Below are 17517 nucleotides of genomic sequence, written 5' to 3'. Positions count from 1 at the left end.
GATAGAGGTGTTAAATAGAAGATTTTTTTTTTTTTAAATCAAAATATTATTAAAGATGAGAAAAAAAAACCAAAAAAATAGATTAATCAAGAAAACTAGCGAATAAGGGACACCCACCTTCGACATCAGTAGGGGCCTAGATTTGTTCAATTCTTAGGAAATGAATAATATTCCTTAGATGCAAACGAAGGCAACAAAGCTAACAAAAAAAGCTGGAATGCATTAGTGTGCCCGTACTAGAATCGGTATGACTATCAACCCTGGAAAGTGCAGCTTGCTCCAATGAACCTTCTTCATGAAGGAGTGGGGCGATAACGAAGTGTGATGTATATGATTGATGAAGGGCTGAAGAAAAGAGTCCAATATTTTGCTAGCTCTTTAAAGTCAACTATGTTGAGAATAATCTTGCAATATTGACCAACTCTAGGACCTTTTAGATCCTTACAATATATTATCCCAAAAGAAAAAAAAAATTCCCTATAGTATAATGCATTTTATTAATTAATAATATCATCATGAAAATTGTCACATACTAAATCCACTTTTCATGTGAAGTTCAACGTGTTTTTGTGTGCTGTTTGTGTAAATGACTTGGCGTTCACTAGTACAACAAAAAGGAGTCACTAGTACTATAAAAGGACTGTAGATTTATAAGGTGGCAATGATTTTTTTTTTCTCTCTTTCTAATTACTGACTTGTTAGTGATTCTCTCTCTTCTTTTCTTTTTTTTTTTGTCTGGTAGACACTTATTAGTGATTCATGTCCTTGTTTCTATTACAAGCATCTCATGGTTCCTTCAAGCATATGTCCTGCTTTTACTGTATTAAAAAAAAAAAAAAAAAATTTCATCCACAGTGAAGGCCATTTATCTACTAATTTAAGATCATCATTACTTTCCCCTACATGACAAAGGTCTAAAATGCCATTGACTTTCACTTGACATCCATCCAAACACAATGATGACAATAGGTGAAGGAATACAGACACTTCAAAGAAAACTCTAGGTTCTATCAAAAATATAACATTAGGAGTTTCGAGAACCATTGGCAAGTTTAGATTCTATTCCTCTCTTTGTTGACTACTCAACCCCCAAAACTAAAAAGAACTACATAAGTTGATTTTGACATTTACAAATCCCATGTATTTCAAAAAGTTTGTGGGAAGTCTTTGACACTTTCACCTTTAATTACCAAATCGGATATTCTTATTCAAGTGGGAATTTAGCAAGTTAATGGAATCCCACATTAAAGTTAGGTAATTGGATATATGATTGTGAGATCTCTTCTTTTGTTTTTCTGAAAACTTTGAGTTTGATTAAGTATAACCACAAAGAGAATTGAGTATAAAGAAAAAAGATTAACAAAAAAGGAACATATTTATTCATTTCCTTTGGAATTTCAGTGCTTCTCTTTTCCCTTCTTTATTCATTTTGAAAATTATGAGAAACATGTAGTTGCACATTTAATAGGTAAAGAAAAATACATTATGATTGTTTATTCTACTACACAAGCAAGAACTCTAATCAACAACATATATAATAAGTGGGAATTTATATTAATGAAGAATTTAAGTTTCCATTAAGGAATATGCATACCAACATCAAATTTTGCAATGAAAAGACATCAAGGTTAAGAATAAGTTTTTAAGCTAGTTGATGAATTAATTTAGGGGAAAGAACAAAGATATTTTTGCATCTTTAATTCTTTTGATTCCACTAAAATGCAATTAATGGATGCTTTATGAACAGTTGATAGCAAAACTGACAGATACAACTTAATTATAATGGAGTCTCAGAAACAGCTAATATCACTCAGAATACTACCATTTCTCTTTAGATTCATTGGGTCTTTATTGGTTGGATTTATAGCTTATGAGTTATCAATCAGTTTTTGTTGGTTGAGACAACAAATGTATTCTTTTTAAGCAAAGATATTGGTATGCATTTTATGTCTAAATGCCTTTTGAGCCACAAAATTTTTGTTTGGTACACATTTTCATTTTGAATTCCTATAATGGGGTCAAGAACGGGCCTTATTGTGAAATGTGCCAAAAGCCCATTTTGAAAACAATATTATTTGGTGCATTTTGTTGTTCCAAATTGCATTATGAGAATACATATCACATATCAAACACACCCTTCGTGTAGAACTTGTACTCCATGACGAGCAATAACTGCAAACCTACTAGTATGTATAACAATCTAGGCAGCAAAAGAACTATGAAGATATAAATAGTGTTAGAGGTCCATATGGCACGTGAATAATCAGTCAGTTGCATCAATTCTTAAGGGTCCTTCTAGGTGTCACTCTGCCTAGTGAAATAAAATGATTCACTATTTTCACTTGACAATACATGGGTTAGTTCGTATGATAAAGGACTCCATATATATCTCGGTAGTCAAATTTTAATTCAAAATAAAGAAGAAAATTTGCTCTAATTCTAATTTAAAAGGTCTTAAGTTTTGAGTTTTGGATTTAGGGTCAGGGTTTTCGGTTCAGGTTTTAGGGTTTAGGATCTAGGATTTTGGGTTTTAGGTTTACGGTTTAGGGTCTAGGGCCTAGGGTCTAGGGTTTATGGTTTATGATTTAGGGTTTCAGTGTTTAGGGTCTAAGGTTTAGGATTTCAGATTTAGGCATTAGAGTTTAGGGTTTAGGGTCTAGGTTCTACGATTTAAGATGTAGGGTTTAGGGGTTATGGTTTATGGACTAGGGTTTGAGTCTAAGGTCTGAGGTTTATAAGGTTTAGGGTTTATGATTTAAGTTCTAAGGTTTAAAGTTAAGGGTTTAGGGTCTAGGGTCTAGGATTTAAGGTTTAGGGTTTATAGACTCGTATATGGGATTTAGGGTTTTGAGTTTAAGATTTAGATTTTAGGATCTATGCATTAGGGGCTAGGGTTTAAGGTCCAAGGTTTTCTTTCTCTATCACCATACGTAGCAAAGAGCTAGCATGGTGTCACTTACTCAAACTCTTCCCTCTCCAATCCTACATCAACCAGTTTCAAGGACGGTTCTGGGTTTATGAGTGACAAAGTTTCTCCCTCCTAATAGGTTCATCTTTTGGCCGGTTGGACCAGACCGCATTATCTTTCACAGCAATTGAAGACAGAAACATTGACCCCAAAAACAGTAACATATACATGTGATTGGCCTCAAAAGCCATTTAATTTAAACTACCTACTAAATTTTTGTCACTACACTCGTGGTCTAACCTAAAAGGTATGGTATCAACGTCATTAACTTTAAGTCAAACCCAAGATATTGTACTCCATCCACTCTAATTGTGATTAAGATTTCTTAATTATAACCTTTAGGCTGAGTTTGGTTGCTTCCCTAAAGAAGATGTGTCGGACATAAAGTTGAGGGAAAGGGTACCATTCAATGTATCCCATTAGTTCCTTTCTTTCCTCACTATTTTTCATTTTTCTTTGTTAGAGATCTTTTCCAAATGCACCTTAAGTTCTAAAATGTTCTTAGGATGGCTTTGCCGCTTCAGGTTTATCTAAAATAATTTTTGTAGGGTTAAGGTTAGGGTTTGTTTGTGCAAAAAAGTTCGGACACTATTTCAACTGGCAGTTTGCTTGTTATAGTTGGGGAACTTTGGATGGGTCATAAGTCAAATTTGATGACTCATCTTAACCTAATGATCCACCATGTATTGAATTTTCACCTCGAATTCTTGGACTGTCCTTGTTGTTCAAATACTTTCTTGTAAGTCTGTGTCAAACAATTTTAAAATCATTGTGACATTGCTTATTGAAATTAAGTTGATGGGTTGGATAATGATAAGGGGATTGAGAACATTGCCACTAAATTTGAGCACACTTACTTACTAGTGAGTAGAGAATTACTTATCAATTATAGCGGCCATGTGGAACTCTTTTACCCCCGCCTTTTTTTTTTTTTTTGTGATTGTTTAGAAAAGAGTAAAGGAAAAGGTTCTTTGAGCATTAGGGAAAGGGTACGAATGTTTGATGCTATTTTGTTATACCTCATTAATGCGCTTCTTTAAGAATCCTCTCCTAAAAGAGTGAAGAGTAAAACTTAGGAGATGAATATGCCCTCTTTACCATGGGAAAAGGCAGTTGAAGAGGATAATGTTTTGGTGTTGTTATTGCCTTGTTGAGTTGTTGGGAACTTCCATGAGCACCCCTTTTTTTCCTCAAAAAGATTTGTTGGGCACTTGGGACTAGTTTAGTATGCATGGTTTTAAGTATCTCCGATACCGATACGATACCCTCCAATACGTATCTTAAATTTAGCCGACCGATACGATACACACCGATACGATACATGAAATTTTTAAATCCTTTCGTATCGATATATATCCTACAATACATACCGATATGCATCAATACACCACTAATACACATCGATACGATACGATATGCCTCGATACGACCCTATGAAAAATATAAAATTGAGATAAAATGTACGTTTCGGTATGTATTGGTACGTATCGGTGAGTATCGATATGTATCGATCGATACGTATCGGTATATATCGGCATGTATAGGTGAGTATCGATATATATCGGTACATATCGGTGAGCATCGATACGTATCGGTGAGTATCGGTATGTACCGATACAGTGCACTACGGTCATATAATGGCCAATATGGGTAATTTTTCAGAAAAACACGATTTTTTGAAGGGTTTTTGTTCCAAAGTTGCTGTCAGCCATATTTCTCTAATTAAAGTGAAAATCAATGTTGAGAACAAGGATTTTACATTTATGGGACAACTACAAACCTTGAATTCTTAGTACGATACCCTCAATTTAGTGTTTATGCATAATACATGTTATCAATAGTTTTTTTTAACAAATTCTTTATGCAAAAATATTTAAAAAATTGTTTTCTATCCATTTATGTGTGTATCTTTAGCGTATCTTAGTGTATCTCCGATACGATACGATACCCTCCGATACGCATCTTAATTTTGACCGACCGATACGATGATCGATACCGATACTTTAATCCTTGTTAGTATGTTTTAAGAAGAGAGCTATTTGCCCCAAGTGACATGACCTTTTATGGTTGTAATGTTGGACAGTGAGTTCTGTCATTAAACTTCCGTGATCTCGTCTTTTATTGTAGGTGGTTTGGGTATACGTGACTCAAGAGATTCTCTCTTCACCATGGGCGAAGGCAAGCTTTGTCACTTCTTTTTTGGCAACGAAGGAATTTGGCAAAAGTTTTCATTTTTCCTTCTGGAGAGAGAAAATCCCTTCACCCTAGTGATTTGATGTGATTGCACTCATGTGTACTCCCACAGTCCCAGTCTCTACAGTGTATAGTCGAAAACACCTCCCCTAATCTGATCAGATAAGATTGATGGTAGTGGTGAAGTAGTTCCTATTTCTCTATGGGTGAAGGAAAACTTGTCATATTTCATGACGCATCAAAACTTTTATGGTCCACCACCTAATTTATTCTCTCCTACATTTTAAACCATCAAACAGGATCAAACCATTAAAGGGTTGATGTGGTAACTTCAGTCACTGGATACATTCCATCTATCAAGTTCAAAGTCCAAATCACTCATGGAAAACCATGTATACCTTTTGCCTAATCATTCGCCTCTTGATTCTGCCTTGTAAATGTTATGTTTTTGATCACGGCTTACCTCCCATTTTTAATTTTCTTCTAGGATAGGCCCATCTTTATAACTCCTGTGTAAAATATAGCTCAGAAGACAGGCCATGAAACAACTCTTAGTACAGCTTTATTAACTAGTTCTAATTCAATTTCAATGCAAGTTCCATGGTTATACACAAGTTAGGAGAGAGCCAAAGAAGAAAGAGCACTCAGATCCACCATCTCTCTCTCTTTCTGTTTGTGCTTGGCAGCCTTGCTCTGTATTTGTCCAACATGGACCTCATCCCATCACAGCCACAAACCCACTGCACAAGCCTACTCCTTACCAGACTCCCTACTCTTGGGCAGGATCTTCAATTGCAATGGCAGAAATTCTCAACATGCAAATACGCATCTCTATCCTCTTCTTTTGGTACAGAGGAGAAAGTATAATTCCCTTGTGCACCTACAGTATAATTCCCTTGTGCACCTACTCATTCGTTATGGAGAGACTCAAATAAATATGAGCTTTTTCGTCACTCTTGGAAGACAATGTTGCAGAATACCAGTCATGGCAAGGCACACAATGGCGACTGCTCGAGGCAATTCTGGACCATGATTTTATAGATCAGGTCACTGCATTCCATCAACCAATCTGACTGGGAGTGGCATTGAAGATTGCTGAAAATTGTTGAATAGTGGAACCTCACCATCAACAACCTTGCTTTGCTGATTACTCGAACCAACTCCACTGCTTACTGTTTGTTGTAGAAGATGAACGAGAGACAAAAATACATCCATTCTGGTTACTTCCTTGCTTGCCTGTATGGAAATCAAGATCAGTTTCTTGCTGTGGACCAAAGAAAAGGAATATACTTATTTTTTTTATTTATTTTGGAGATGTCTCATTTTCCCTCAGAAGTTTTACCTCAACAACAAACCGTGCCCAGAACTTATCTTCTCGAACTTCGATTACTCCCTTCAAGATAGTCAAGCCAATACCCTGAATAATGTCTGCTATCTCAAGAAAGAAACCCTGCTCTTCACAATGCATCTGTAACAGAAAATATAAATGAATTGGTTCATTTTTTCATTTTTTGGGCAAGTAAATAATTTATGCAGTTCATACTTCAAAAGGTAGTGATTTACTCCCACAACTTTTGAGATCAAGTTTTGTGAGTAACTTTTTCCTCACCTTTATCAGCATCTGCCTAGGGGGCCCGAGGTCCTCAACTATAATTGGGCAGACCATGGTTTGACCACCCACTTCAAATGCCCAGGTGGCACCACAACCATCACCGCTTGCATTGTCTTTCAGAATCACACAGCTCTCATCACCAATCATCTGCACAATGATGAAAGTTCAAATTAATATATTGGAGAGATGCAACGATGAACTGCTAGGCTACTTGACCAAAATTTCTCATCAAACAAATAGAAAGAAATGGAAGGATGGACTGAATTACTTTAGGCTCATCATCTTTTTTAAGTTGATTGGCGTATTTATTTACACTCTGCAAGAAAAGCATATATTTGATGGTTCGATCCAACAAAGCATCGATGCTACACTGTTACACCAAATCAATCAAACAATATTAGTATTTCATGGAGTCACCCAAGCAAGTAAACAAACACTAAGATCTAATCCAAATACCTTTCCACCATTAGGCACAATCTCTCGCAGCTCTTTGATGCGGTCTTGGATTTGCTGACGGTCTTTGGGCCTTGGCCGAGTACTTTCTCCAGGCCGAGCTCTTTTCTTGGTAACTGTGGCTGGTTCTTCAGTTCTCTTAGGCTGAGTAACCACAGCACTCTCTGCATTCATGCTATAACTATCATCTATCCATGATCCCACCTGAGACTTTGCAACAATTTCCTTCTGAATTACAGGTGTTTTAATCTTATCCAGGTTATTATATTCAGGCAGCACCACATCCATATTTCCACCCAAGGGAGAGAGACCAGCCAACTGAATTTGATTACAGTATCCTGTACTACTTCCTGTTCTCGTTATAGTAGTTGCGGAATCCTCTGAGCTAGGATTGGTAACCGAGTTAAAGTTACAGACAACATCATTTAACAGCTGTTCACCAGAGAAGAATCCTCTCTGGGGAACAGCCATGGAACCAACCTCTAACTCTGAGATACACTCTGAAATACGAGTACTCAAACTTGGGCAGCCACCAGTCCCTAGTGGCAACAGAACATCATCCCAGCACTCCCGACTCTGGCAGCTGCTAAAATCCAATCCCAAATTATCAAAAAGGTCGTTTACGGCAGGCATTTGCATATATGCATTTGAAGAGTTTCCTTTCCTATCACATACAGCACCAGGAGAATTTATGTTATTGATGGCAGGTGTAACTGCCTGATTCGAATGATTACCTGGCACTACTAATGGTTTTGAGAAGTTGACATTCAGTGCCAATCCATTGTTTCCCTGCTGCAATGGTGGATCACCCAACTGAGAGAGATTATATACTGGGTTGGGTTCAGAAACAGCTGACGTAGCATTGGACGACCTAGACTCTCCAGTGAATGTAGGAAAGCAAGATGATACCTCTGGAAGTTCATCTTCTGCTGGATGGGTAAAGAAAGCGAGTGGTTGGCTGTCTACCAATTCCCCTGTGCCATATCTGCTAGTTTTGTTGCCTTCAATTATTCCTTTGTCAGAAACCGGATCAAGTGACCTGCCTATGCTACCTAATGGCTGGAAGGTTGACTCCCCTTGAAAATCTACATGTGAGTTTTGGTAAGATACAGGAGTATGCAGATTGGCTGAAGGTACTTTTGGAGTAACACACATTCCTGCTCCACCTAGTAGTTTTGGTTCAAATGAATTTAGGGTTGAACCTTCACAACTCAGGAAACTCATGGTTTGGAGTCTGTGAACAGTGTTCTCGGTACAACTGGAATAAGACTTTGATAAGCCCTGCGGCAACTGCATACTAGGTTTTGTTAATGTCATTTGAGCCTCCACACCTTCCATTTGATATTGGCTTTTGATGTTAAATTGGTTGCCAATCAAGGTCGACATGCTACCACGGTGCCACTCTGATGTAAAAGCAGAAGACTGAGGAATAATTAATGACGAATGGGATTTTACCATCTGGTCTTTGCAGCTGTCATCATGCGAGGGTTTGATGTTTCCATAACTGGAATAGGAATTGCCAGACAATACTACAGAAGCAAATGATCCACATGGATCATAGAGTTCACCTTTCAAATTTCTCTGTGCATTTTGCAATAGAATAAGCTTATCAATGCTTTCAATCTGCCGAAACAAACTTTGAGTGTGATCCACAAACTCCAACCTCTCCAGAATCTGTGGCAGCAAAAGAAATATGGTCAACAACAAATTCTGATTTATACAGCTGTTGACTGCAGCGGTAACCCGCATTGTTCAAACTTAGGTCATTATAGATATATACATCAATGCAATTTTCCCTTTGGAATTACGAGAAGAAGCTACCTAACAAGTGCTATGATTTTTCAATTCTATGGGTAAAGGTGAAAAAATTCACCCTCTTTTAGTACTAACCTTCTTGGTGGATCCAAACTGTACCACTCCCTGTGGTGCCACAGAAATTACTGCAACTGTCTGCAAAATGAATCCAAGCAATCAATTACATGCTTTGAAACTTGAACTCAAAGAAAAACTTGATAAAATTTTCTTATACGGGGCTTATGGGGTACGAACAGGTTGAAAATATGTCATAAGGTTCACTGACATCTAAAGTAAGATTACATATGCTAAAAATACACACAAAAACCAAAGAAACAAGTTCTCACCTTTATTCCAGAGGAAAACAGATGATGAAGCTCTGAATTATCCTGTTGAAAACAGTGGTCTATCCAAGTAAGTGACAGGAACAAAACCAACATGAGAGGAACAACCTTGCACTCCCAACTTATTCCCAATAAGGATCAGAAGATAACAGTCCAACACCCGATTAACATAATAGCCTTGGGGAAAGTTATGAAAGAAAGAAATGACTTTGTTGGGAAATAAAGAAAGTAGAAATAATACAGGTGCATTTACAACATTTTAAAAAGTGGACAATAGCAAGTTTACAATCAAGTAAGAATATTCCAGATTTCAGCACACGAAATAAAATTTGAAAATTCAAAGCATTGTGATACAAATGTTGAGCTGTATTCTATTGCAGAAAGTAGAGTTATCAAGAATTTCTAAATCAAACATCCTGAAATACCTGAAAGACATCTTGACTGACGACATATCCTGAAGGACTCCTTGCTCCACAGCAAGCATCTAAGAATAACCAACGGTGTTTCCCAGTAAAAGCTGCTTGTCCAATGATTCTAAATAAGACAAGAAACACAGAGTCACTCTCGTCAATTTCCAGATCCATGCTTTTAGTTTGCATGAGACATATGAAACAATTAAGGTCATAGAGAGGGAAATATGAATTGCATGGATAGGAGATTGCTGAGATTTAAAATTGCGATTTAGATGAGGAGCCTAAAACACTAAAGTGTAATGAGCATACCCTTCTCCCAACAAGTGGACCTGAGGAAGCATTTTGTCAATCTCCATGCCCATTTGATCATCATAATAAGCATCTTCCAAGGTCAACAGCCTGGAAAGCATAAAAAATATCTAATATCAGCAAAGCAAGCTCCTCAGGATAACCTGATTCAGATACATTCCATAATCAATATATTACAGAATTCTATCAGTAAAAAAAAAAAAGCGCCCAGCTCGTTCTCTGCAATGCTGAAGTATGAATTTTCAAAGATAAACTAGAACTCGAGGAGAATGATCTTAAACAGAAACTAGTAGGTCTTACCATGCTTGCATGCAAAAAGGGCAATGTGTACTATTAGAGTGGGACAAGAAAAAATAGAGTTCATATGGAATTTAGAAGATGGGAAGAAGAAATTCCCAGCAATCCCAAAATCAAATTTGAAGCACTCATCATCCGAGCCATCAATTCGTGAAGGGGTAGAGAGAGAGAGAGAGAGAGAGAGACGTTTTATTTTTGGGAGAAGTAGAAAACAGAAAATTAAATTAAGAAATTGTCAAAAAGGGCTCTTGCCTGAAACTTCTCACTAACCAAATCTGAAGGATCCATGGTAAGTATGAGGAATGTAGAAAAGGAAAGAAGTAACAAAAAATTATATAGAATATGAGAGAGAGTATACCAGAAGAAAACGAAAGAACATAAATGAAATCAAGGGATTACTATATGGAAGGTGGGGAGGGTGGAAATCTAGAAACAAACATGATATGATAGCTTAAAAGAATAACAATGAAAGCCACAAAAATGCCAGTAGCCTTACAGGGAGTTACGGCGATTGGTGCTCCAGAAGACTCCATACGACCAGCCATTGTTGCAACAGAGGCTCTTAAGCTCCTCTTTACGCCGAGAACTCATATTTTTTTGGTGAATCTTAAAAATCAGAGACCAGAAACATCGAATTCAAAGCTCCCACAATGATATCCAGCTTCCGCGGCAGGATCCCCTCCTCTCCCTCTTCTTTCGCAGATCTATGTTTCATCCCATCGCCGGTTCCAGAATCTGAACCAACAAATCAATTTCCGTGAACAGAAGGAAAGGGTCCGAGACTTCAATGTAGGATTCAACTACAGTTTCCACAGAAAACGAATCCGAGGCAGTTTAAGGTTGGTTTCTAAGCTATAATCACCACCCGGAGATGCTTCAGCTATGAAATGGACTTCAACAACGCCACCATAAGCAGTTTACTAAGTTGAAATACGGTTTATAAACAGTATAGAGAAGAGATGCAAGTGGGCAACAATCAAAGAAGAAAAAGGGTTACTCTGATTTTACGAACTTCTGCAAGACTGGAATAAGGAACGAAGGTTGGCGTCTGTGAAGTCTGAACTCTGAACACTGAAAGTGAAGGGAAAGAAGGTTCTTTGCTAGTGGAGGACTACTGGGTAGTGACTGAATTTGATGTAAGAGAGAAGATTGGAAAATGGAGATTGGAGATTGGAGACTAGAGAAGTAGAAGGGGTTGCAGACTGGGAGAGTAAACTGGAAAGGTGGATTTGCTTAGGCCTTGATATATAATAATGGTGTATGAGGTTGAGGGAGAAGGAAGTGAAAACAGAAAACGGCCAAGGAAGAAGACCGTTTTGTTCCTTCCAAATGATATCATCTGAATATCTAATCTGGTACTCCGAAGTTGAAGGGGGACAAAGGAGCGATCTTCGCCATTTACAGACAAATCCCTGTTCTATCTCTCTCTTTCTCTCTCTCTCTCTCTCTCTCTCTCTCTCTCTCTTTCCCTCTTTTTAATATCGGGAGACATTAAAGCATATCTAATTTCCACTTTGGGAATATTATTAAATAAAAATAATATTTCCCACATTGTATAGTTGTTAAGTATAATTAAGAGAATAATTATAAATTGCATGTAAAAAAAATTAATGGATAAATGACAAAAACATACTATATAATATGAACTGAACTAGGTTATTGTATTAAATATTCATTAATCCTAAGTTTGGATTAAGATAGACAAGCAAAAATTATAAACATATAAATTTTATAAAATACCACCTCACCCCTGGTAAATCGGAAGGTTCATATGTTAATGTTCTTGCATGTACTCTCAGTGGCTCTTACATTGGTGGAGGGACCACACGACTATTTTTTTTTTTTTAATAGATAGGTTGGGGAAGGTAACAGAAGTCGAAACATCTTGGAAAACATGGGTTAACAACACTACTACACCAACTATGGTAGGCAGTATGGTAGTAATCTCTTCCCCATAAATTTCTAATGGGAAAGAGATCCCTACGCAGGAAATGTGAGAATGTATTTTCACACCCTCTCAGGTTCTAATCATATAGGTGTAACTTATTGTTGCTAAAGTAGTGAAATAAAAAGTTATAACCTTCTTTTTGTTTTTATGTGTCAACTAACTTTATAAAAAGATGGGGGAAGAGCTAAGGGTCAAGCGGTTCAAACTTTCTGCACCAAAACTTCACCAACTATGCGTTAGGTAGTTATCATTAACGTAACTTTCTTTTAATTACTCATCATATTTTCAAAAATTATTTAATAAAGTATTTAATGCAGTAAAAAAAGGTTTTTGGAAAAAATAAAAAGATAAAAAATGAATTAATGCAATATCATTGTGAAAAAACAGAATTTTTTTCCGTAAAAAATATTTATATGTTATACAAGAAAAAAATTAATGTTACCAACTTTCTTTTTTCACCAAACTTACTAAAAAAGATTCCCCCATTATTATTTAATCACAGAAAAATTCATATCACCACAAAAAAAAAAAAAAAAAAGCACCAGGAGGATAGGGGGACAAATGGTCAGATAGAAGTGAGCATTTAATGAGAAGAGACAATGGGAGACACAAGGGTGGTACATGAAGGGCGTGCACAAGAATTTCCACACTAGGGTCATATGTTTCCTATGCCCATATTTGATTAAAGAATGGGCAAATCAGGGGGAAAGCGATGGCAGCTGGGAGGGAAAGTCGCAGGGAACAATGAGACTTGAGCGGTGGAATATCCCGGGAGAGGTGGGGACTTGGGAATCCAAGATAGAAGAAGGAAGGGTGGGTCTCAAAAGCCCAGAGCTAGAGGATGAGGAAGGAAAGAGAGTCTAGGGTTTACAAGTTTCTCTCTTCTCTCTTCTCTCTTCTCTCTTCTCTCTTCTCTCAAAGACCTTCAGTGAGTGCAGGTGGGTGGGGGTAGGGTAGCCAGAAGGGACTCAGTGTCTATGGGGTTGTACCTTCCAACCAAACAATCTCCATCGTACCATCTATCCCATGATCAGTCATATCTCAGTCTCCCTCAAGTCATAGTCCAGTTGAGGTAGCAATAGTGAAGTTGACAATTCCTGCTTTTCAAATTGCCTAACCTATACATGATGAAATGCATGTGAGTTTTGTTTTTGGAGGTATGTGCAATTGTGAAGTTAATAATGTCTGTTTTTCTACCATCTATCATTATCAACTGTTCTAAAATTTGAATCAGATTGATTGAATAAAACAATTTGAATCAAACAATCAGTATTGGCTATGGGCATTTAGGAGTGACTGATTCTAGGGTTTTTAAGACCGGATTATTATATTTTAAGATATGACGGACTGTTTCAAAGGTTTTTGAGATCAATTCCTACCAAACCAGAATTTATACGGATCGATTCGATCTTAATTTTGAGCTTAAAATACTTATCGTGATCATTTTAATGTTTTATTTCCTTAAAATTTGGTTTGAAAATGTATACTTACAAGAAAAGGCACAACATTATTAAGATTATCATAAACATGCATAAACACACAAGCGTTGAAAGGTAGATCCAACCTAAAATCTTAAGGCATTAGGTGGAGAGCGCTAGATCTTTAAGTATATATAGGCACCATAGATCATAAGAAGTTGATATGAAACTTAATATAACCATTCCTCTTTCTCTCTCTCTCTCTCTCTCTCAACGGTTGAACCTTAATAAAACCATTCCTTTTTATATCTCTCTCTCTCTCTCTCTAAACTTATTTGAAGGTATCCAAAGTCCAACCCCTAAAAGGATAAGGAGTACCCATCATTCTTCATAATGAAGGAGATGATAGTGTACTATAAGCCCATGAGAGATATGCCCCAATAATCTAGTATGATAATCTTGACTTAAAAGATATAATCTTCACTTTCCCAAACCTTTTGGACCCTTTTCCTTCTGGGTAAAGGGTAGGCCACATTTTCCACCACTTACACAGTCAAGCACATTTCATCCCCTCTCTCTCTCTCTCTCTCTCTCTCTCTCTCACCCAACACCAACCCTTCCATCTATAATTAAATTGAAATAATTTTTATTTTATTTTTTAGTTCTATCATTATATACATATTTTTTCCTAACCAAATCATATTTACGTGAAATAATATGATTGATGAGTCTCCCTGCCACCAATGACAAGTGTAGATTTTGAAAATGTCTCTTTGGCTTTTGTTTCTTTGTCTGTTTGTTCCTTAATAATCTTAATAACAAGTTGATGGGTCTCTTAACCAAGCTCAGTGGGTGGGTAATTAAGACCGCGATCCAAGCCTTTTTTCAGAATCTACAAAGCAAGAGAGAGAGAGAGAGAGAGAGAGAGAGAGAGAGAGAGAGAGAGATGTCCCACAGCTCTGACTGAGAAAGGTGCTTCCATTGTTCTTAGCATCAAAGCCCTTTACATTTCAATTGGTAGCAAAGTTTATGATTCTGTCCCCTTACACAAGAAAGGGTTTCACTCAAATATAATTGCTGTAGAGAACAAAGTCAATGGCATGAGTGACTATTGCATCCCTTCTTTTTTTCATATATAGTATGAGGGGACTACTGATCCATAAAAGAAATATTAGAGTGGGAAAGAAAGATACTAATCCTTGTATGGAAACTATCATAATCCTTCTTGGTTCTAGACAGTAATGAGAGAGTTTGGATCACCTAATGGTCCTACCCAGACATAATATATATATATATATATATATAAATAACCCTAATGGTACGTATGTGCATGGTTAGGTGATAATATACGTCATTTTTCTTCCGTAAATGATTTTTCATGCACTCCTAATGGTAGTGGGTGAGACAAATATCCTTACTTAACCTACGTAGAGCATACATATATAAACGATATGAATATCAACGAGAAGTCAATTCAGAAATGTTGTTCTTCTAATTTTGATTAAATTTAAGGAGGGTTTTCTACAAAGGTAGTGTACCCAAAAAAGAATCACATGTTACATTAATGAAGGGCTGGAAAACGATATCATCCATATGGGTTTGACATAGGACCCATATGGTCAGAATAGGGGAGAGAGAGAGTGTATATGTGTGGGTCGGTCCTATTGTTTATTATGCGAGAAGAGTATAAGGAAATCTATACAAGAGCGGGCGCATGCTTCCTTTTTCCTTGATTTTCTCAATTATATTTTTGCAAAATTAAAGGAAAAAAAATTCTCGCTAAGGGAGGATATTCCATCTCTCTCTCTCATGAAAAGAACTTGCTGCTCTTCCGTGTACGAAATTGTTTCTTTGCATTTTATCGGTGCACTTTTCTATACCATTTTCTCAAGGATCCTCTCCCAAAATTAAGATATGAAGTTTTTTTGTACTCCCTAAAATGTTTCTATTTAATTATCCCTATATTTGCTTGATTCACTTGTCATAATTGTTTTTTTCTATTCCATGTATTTAAAAAGGGAGAGGGTTCTTGCTGCAAGTGGCATAAGAGAGTGCACATATGAGGAGTGACAAAATGATATTGTACAAAAGAGGGCAGTGAGGCCATTTCATATGAGGAGATATAAAAATAGAGGTGTCAGTGTATCATGGCTCGACTAGGGGCTCAAGGAACCTTTTCCTATTTTAGCTCGTAGGTACTGAGATATTGGGTGTTTTATAGAAATATAACCACACATCAATTATCTAAGATCTTAGGTATATCATAATAAATTCTTATAACATCAACTTAATACTTTAAGGTTTTGGGTTAAACATCAAATGATATTTCATCACCGCAAATTTGGCTTTCTGAGGAAGTCAGTCCCCCATATAAGAGACAAAATGATGTCAAAAGATATGACGGGTCAGCTTAGGAAAAAGGCAAGACGTTATGACTGAATTTATAAAAAGGGTGTACCTAATGCACGAGGTTTTCGTCACTACAACACCTGAGGAGAATTATATGTATGCAATCTTACCCCCATTTTGCGAAGAAGACTGTTTCATGATTACAATATATGTATTGATGGTAAATAGCTACATATGGAGCCCATGATATATATGATAAAGACTGAAGGAGAATTCCCAATTCACTCTCCTCATGAATAATAACAATAAGTACTACTACATGCAAATGGTCCGAAGCTTGAAGCCTGAATCCTTGTCAGTTCAATGTTGATCCACAGCCCTACAGGATAAAAATTTCATGTACGATCGTGCATGGTGTATGGTGCATGGTAGTACTTGAACCCTTGGATGGAGACAAAAGTCCTCCTTCGAAAACCCACCCCCTATTTGACGAGTGACATCGAACCTTTGGATGGAGACAAAAGCCTTTCTTAAAATATCAAAACTCACCTCCTATTTGATGAACGACCATACATGAAAATTACACCGCAATTAAAAAAAAAAAAAAAAAAAAAAAAAATCTATGCTTTTTGACTTGTCAAAAACATAAATCTACACTCATGGCTACCTTAGATCACTCCAGTCCTTTTGGTTTTTAGGGTTAACACTTTAACCTCATAAGAAAATCATTTACTTTTATCTTTACCTTTACCTTTACCTTATTATAGTATAGATATAGCATTATCCGAAGGATAAACGGTAAAATGGATAAACTTATATTCAATTTTGATTCACCTAATTTCTTAACACTCCACTTCTCCCCCTCATAATCATTTTACAATTTTTACTGATGGTGCAAAGAATTTTCCCAATTCTCCCAATGGTAATGGTGTCATTATCAAGACTCGTAAGGGTGGCTTTGTAACTGCCAATGCAAGTGCAGTCAAAGCTTTTCTACTGCTTCTAGAGAGGCAAAGGACATACATGATAGCATTCTTCTGGCTCGCATTGTTCAGATTTTAACATATGTTTTTTAATAGGTGAATTGTTGTTGTTATTGGTGTTTGTTGTTTATCCAAACGTCACAAGGCAATCTACTCTATCATGTGGGTAGATGATATATCTATATATTTCGTCAGAGATAATAATCTAGATTAGTCACGTATCAAAATTATATAATCTAATTCAATCAAATACCTCTTCTTGTATTGGGATTTTATGCATATTCATGCATGTGTACCAGTTACTCTAAGGCTCCGTTTGGTATCGTTCTAAAAAAACGTTTTTAGAGTTTTTTTGTTCTATTTGAACGAAAAAACGGAATCTTCTGTTTGGTGCACTTATGGTCTGTTTCTGTTTTTTTGGAACAAAAAGTGAAAA

At 36.6% G+C, this 17517-nt stretch overlaps 1 protein-coding gene across 1 annotated transcript; it reads right to left on the bottom strand.

The window, feature by feature from the left end:
• Positions 1 to 5701: 5701 nt before the first annotated feature.
• Positions 5702 to 11803, bottom strand: LOC122081026 (transcription factor LHW-like). Its single transcript, XM_042647964.1, has 10 exons — positions 10880 to 11803; positions 10087 to 10176; positions 9790 to 9898; positions 9368 to 9409; positions 9117 to 9176; positions 7230 to 8900; positions 7042 to 7143; positions 6771 to 6920; positions 6504 to 6629; positions 5702 to 6397 (listed from the first exon to the last, which is right to left on the bottom strand). Exons 1-10 carry the CDS (start codon positions 10972 to 10974, stop codon positions 6209 to 6211), a joined length of 2634 nt encoding a protein of 877 aa, XP_042503898.1. The 5' UTR covers positions 10975 to 11803; the 3' UTR covers positions 5702 to 6208.
• Positions 11804 to 17517: the final 5714 nt, after the last annotated feature.

This window comes from Macadamia integrifolia, chromosome 6 (genome assembly GCF_013358625.1).
Source record: "Macadamia integrifolia cultivar HAES 741 chromosome 6, SCU_Mint_v3, whole genome shotgun sequence".
Classification (NCBI taxonomy): Eukaryota; Viridiplantae; Streptophyta; class Magnoliopsida; order Proteales; family Proteaceae; genus Macadamia; species Macadamia integrifolia.
The sequence above is the reverse complement of the archived record's forward strand: the minus strand, read 5'-3'. Positions and strand labels throughout refer to the sequence as shown.

Excerpts from the sequence above, each read along its gene's own strand:
- LOC122081026 (XM_042647964.1), bottom strand. The coding sequence starts at position 10,974 with ATGAGTTCTCGGCGTAAAGAGGAGCTTAAGAGCCTCTGTTGCAACAAT. Across the intron at positions 7,144-7,229 it reads TTGTGCCTAATGGTGGAAAG|TGTAGCATCGATGCTTTGTT; the intron begins GTATTTGGATTA and ends TTGGTGTAACAG. Across the intron at positions 6,630-6,770 it reads CTAGGCAGATGCTGATAAAG|ATGCATTGTGAAGAGCAGGG; the intron begins GTGAGGAAAAAG and ends TTTCTGTTACAG.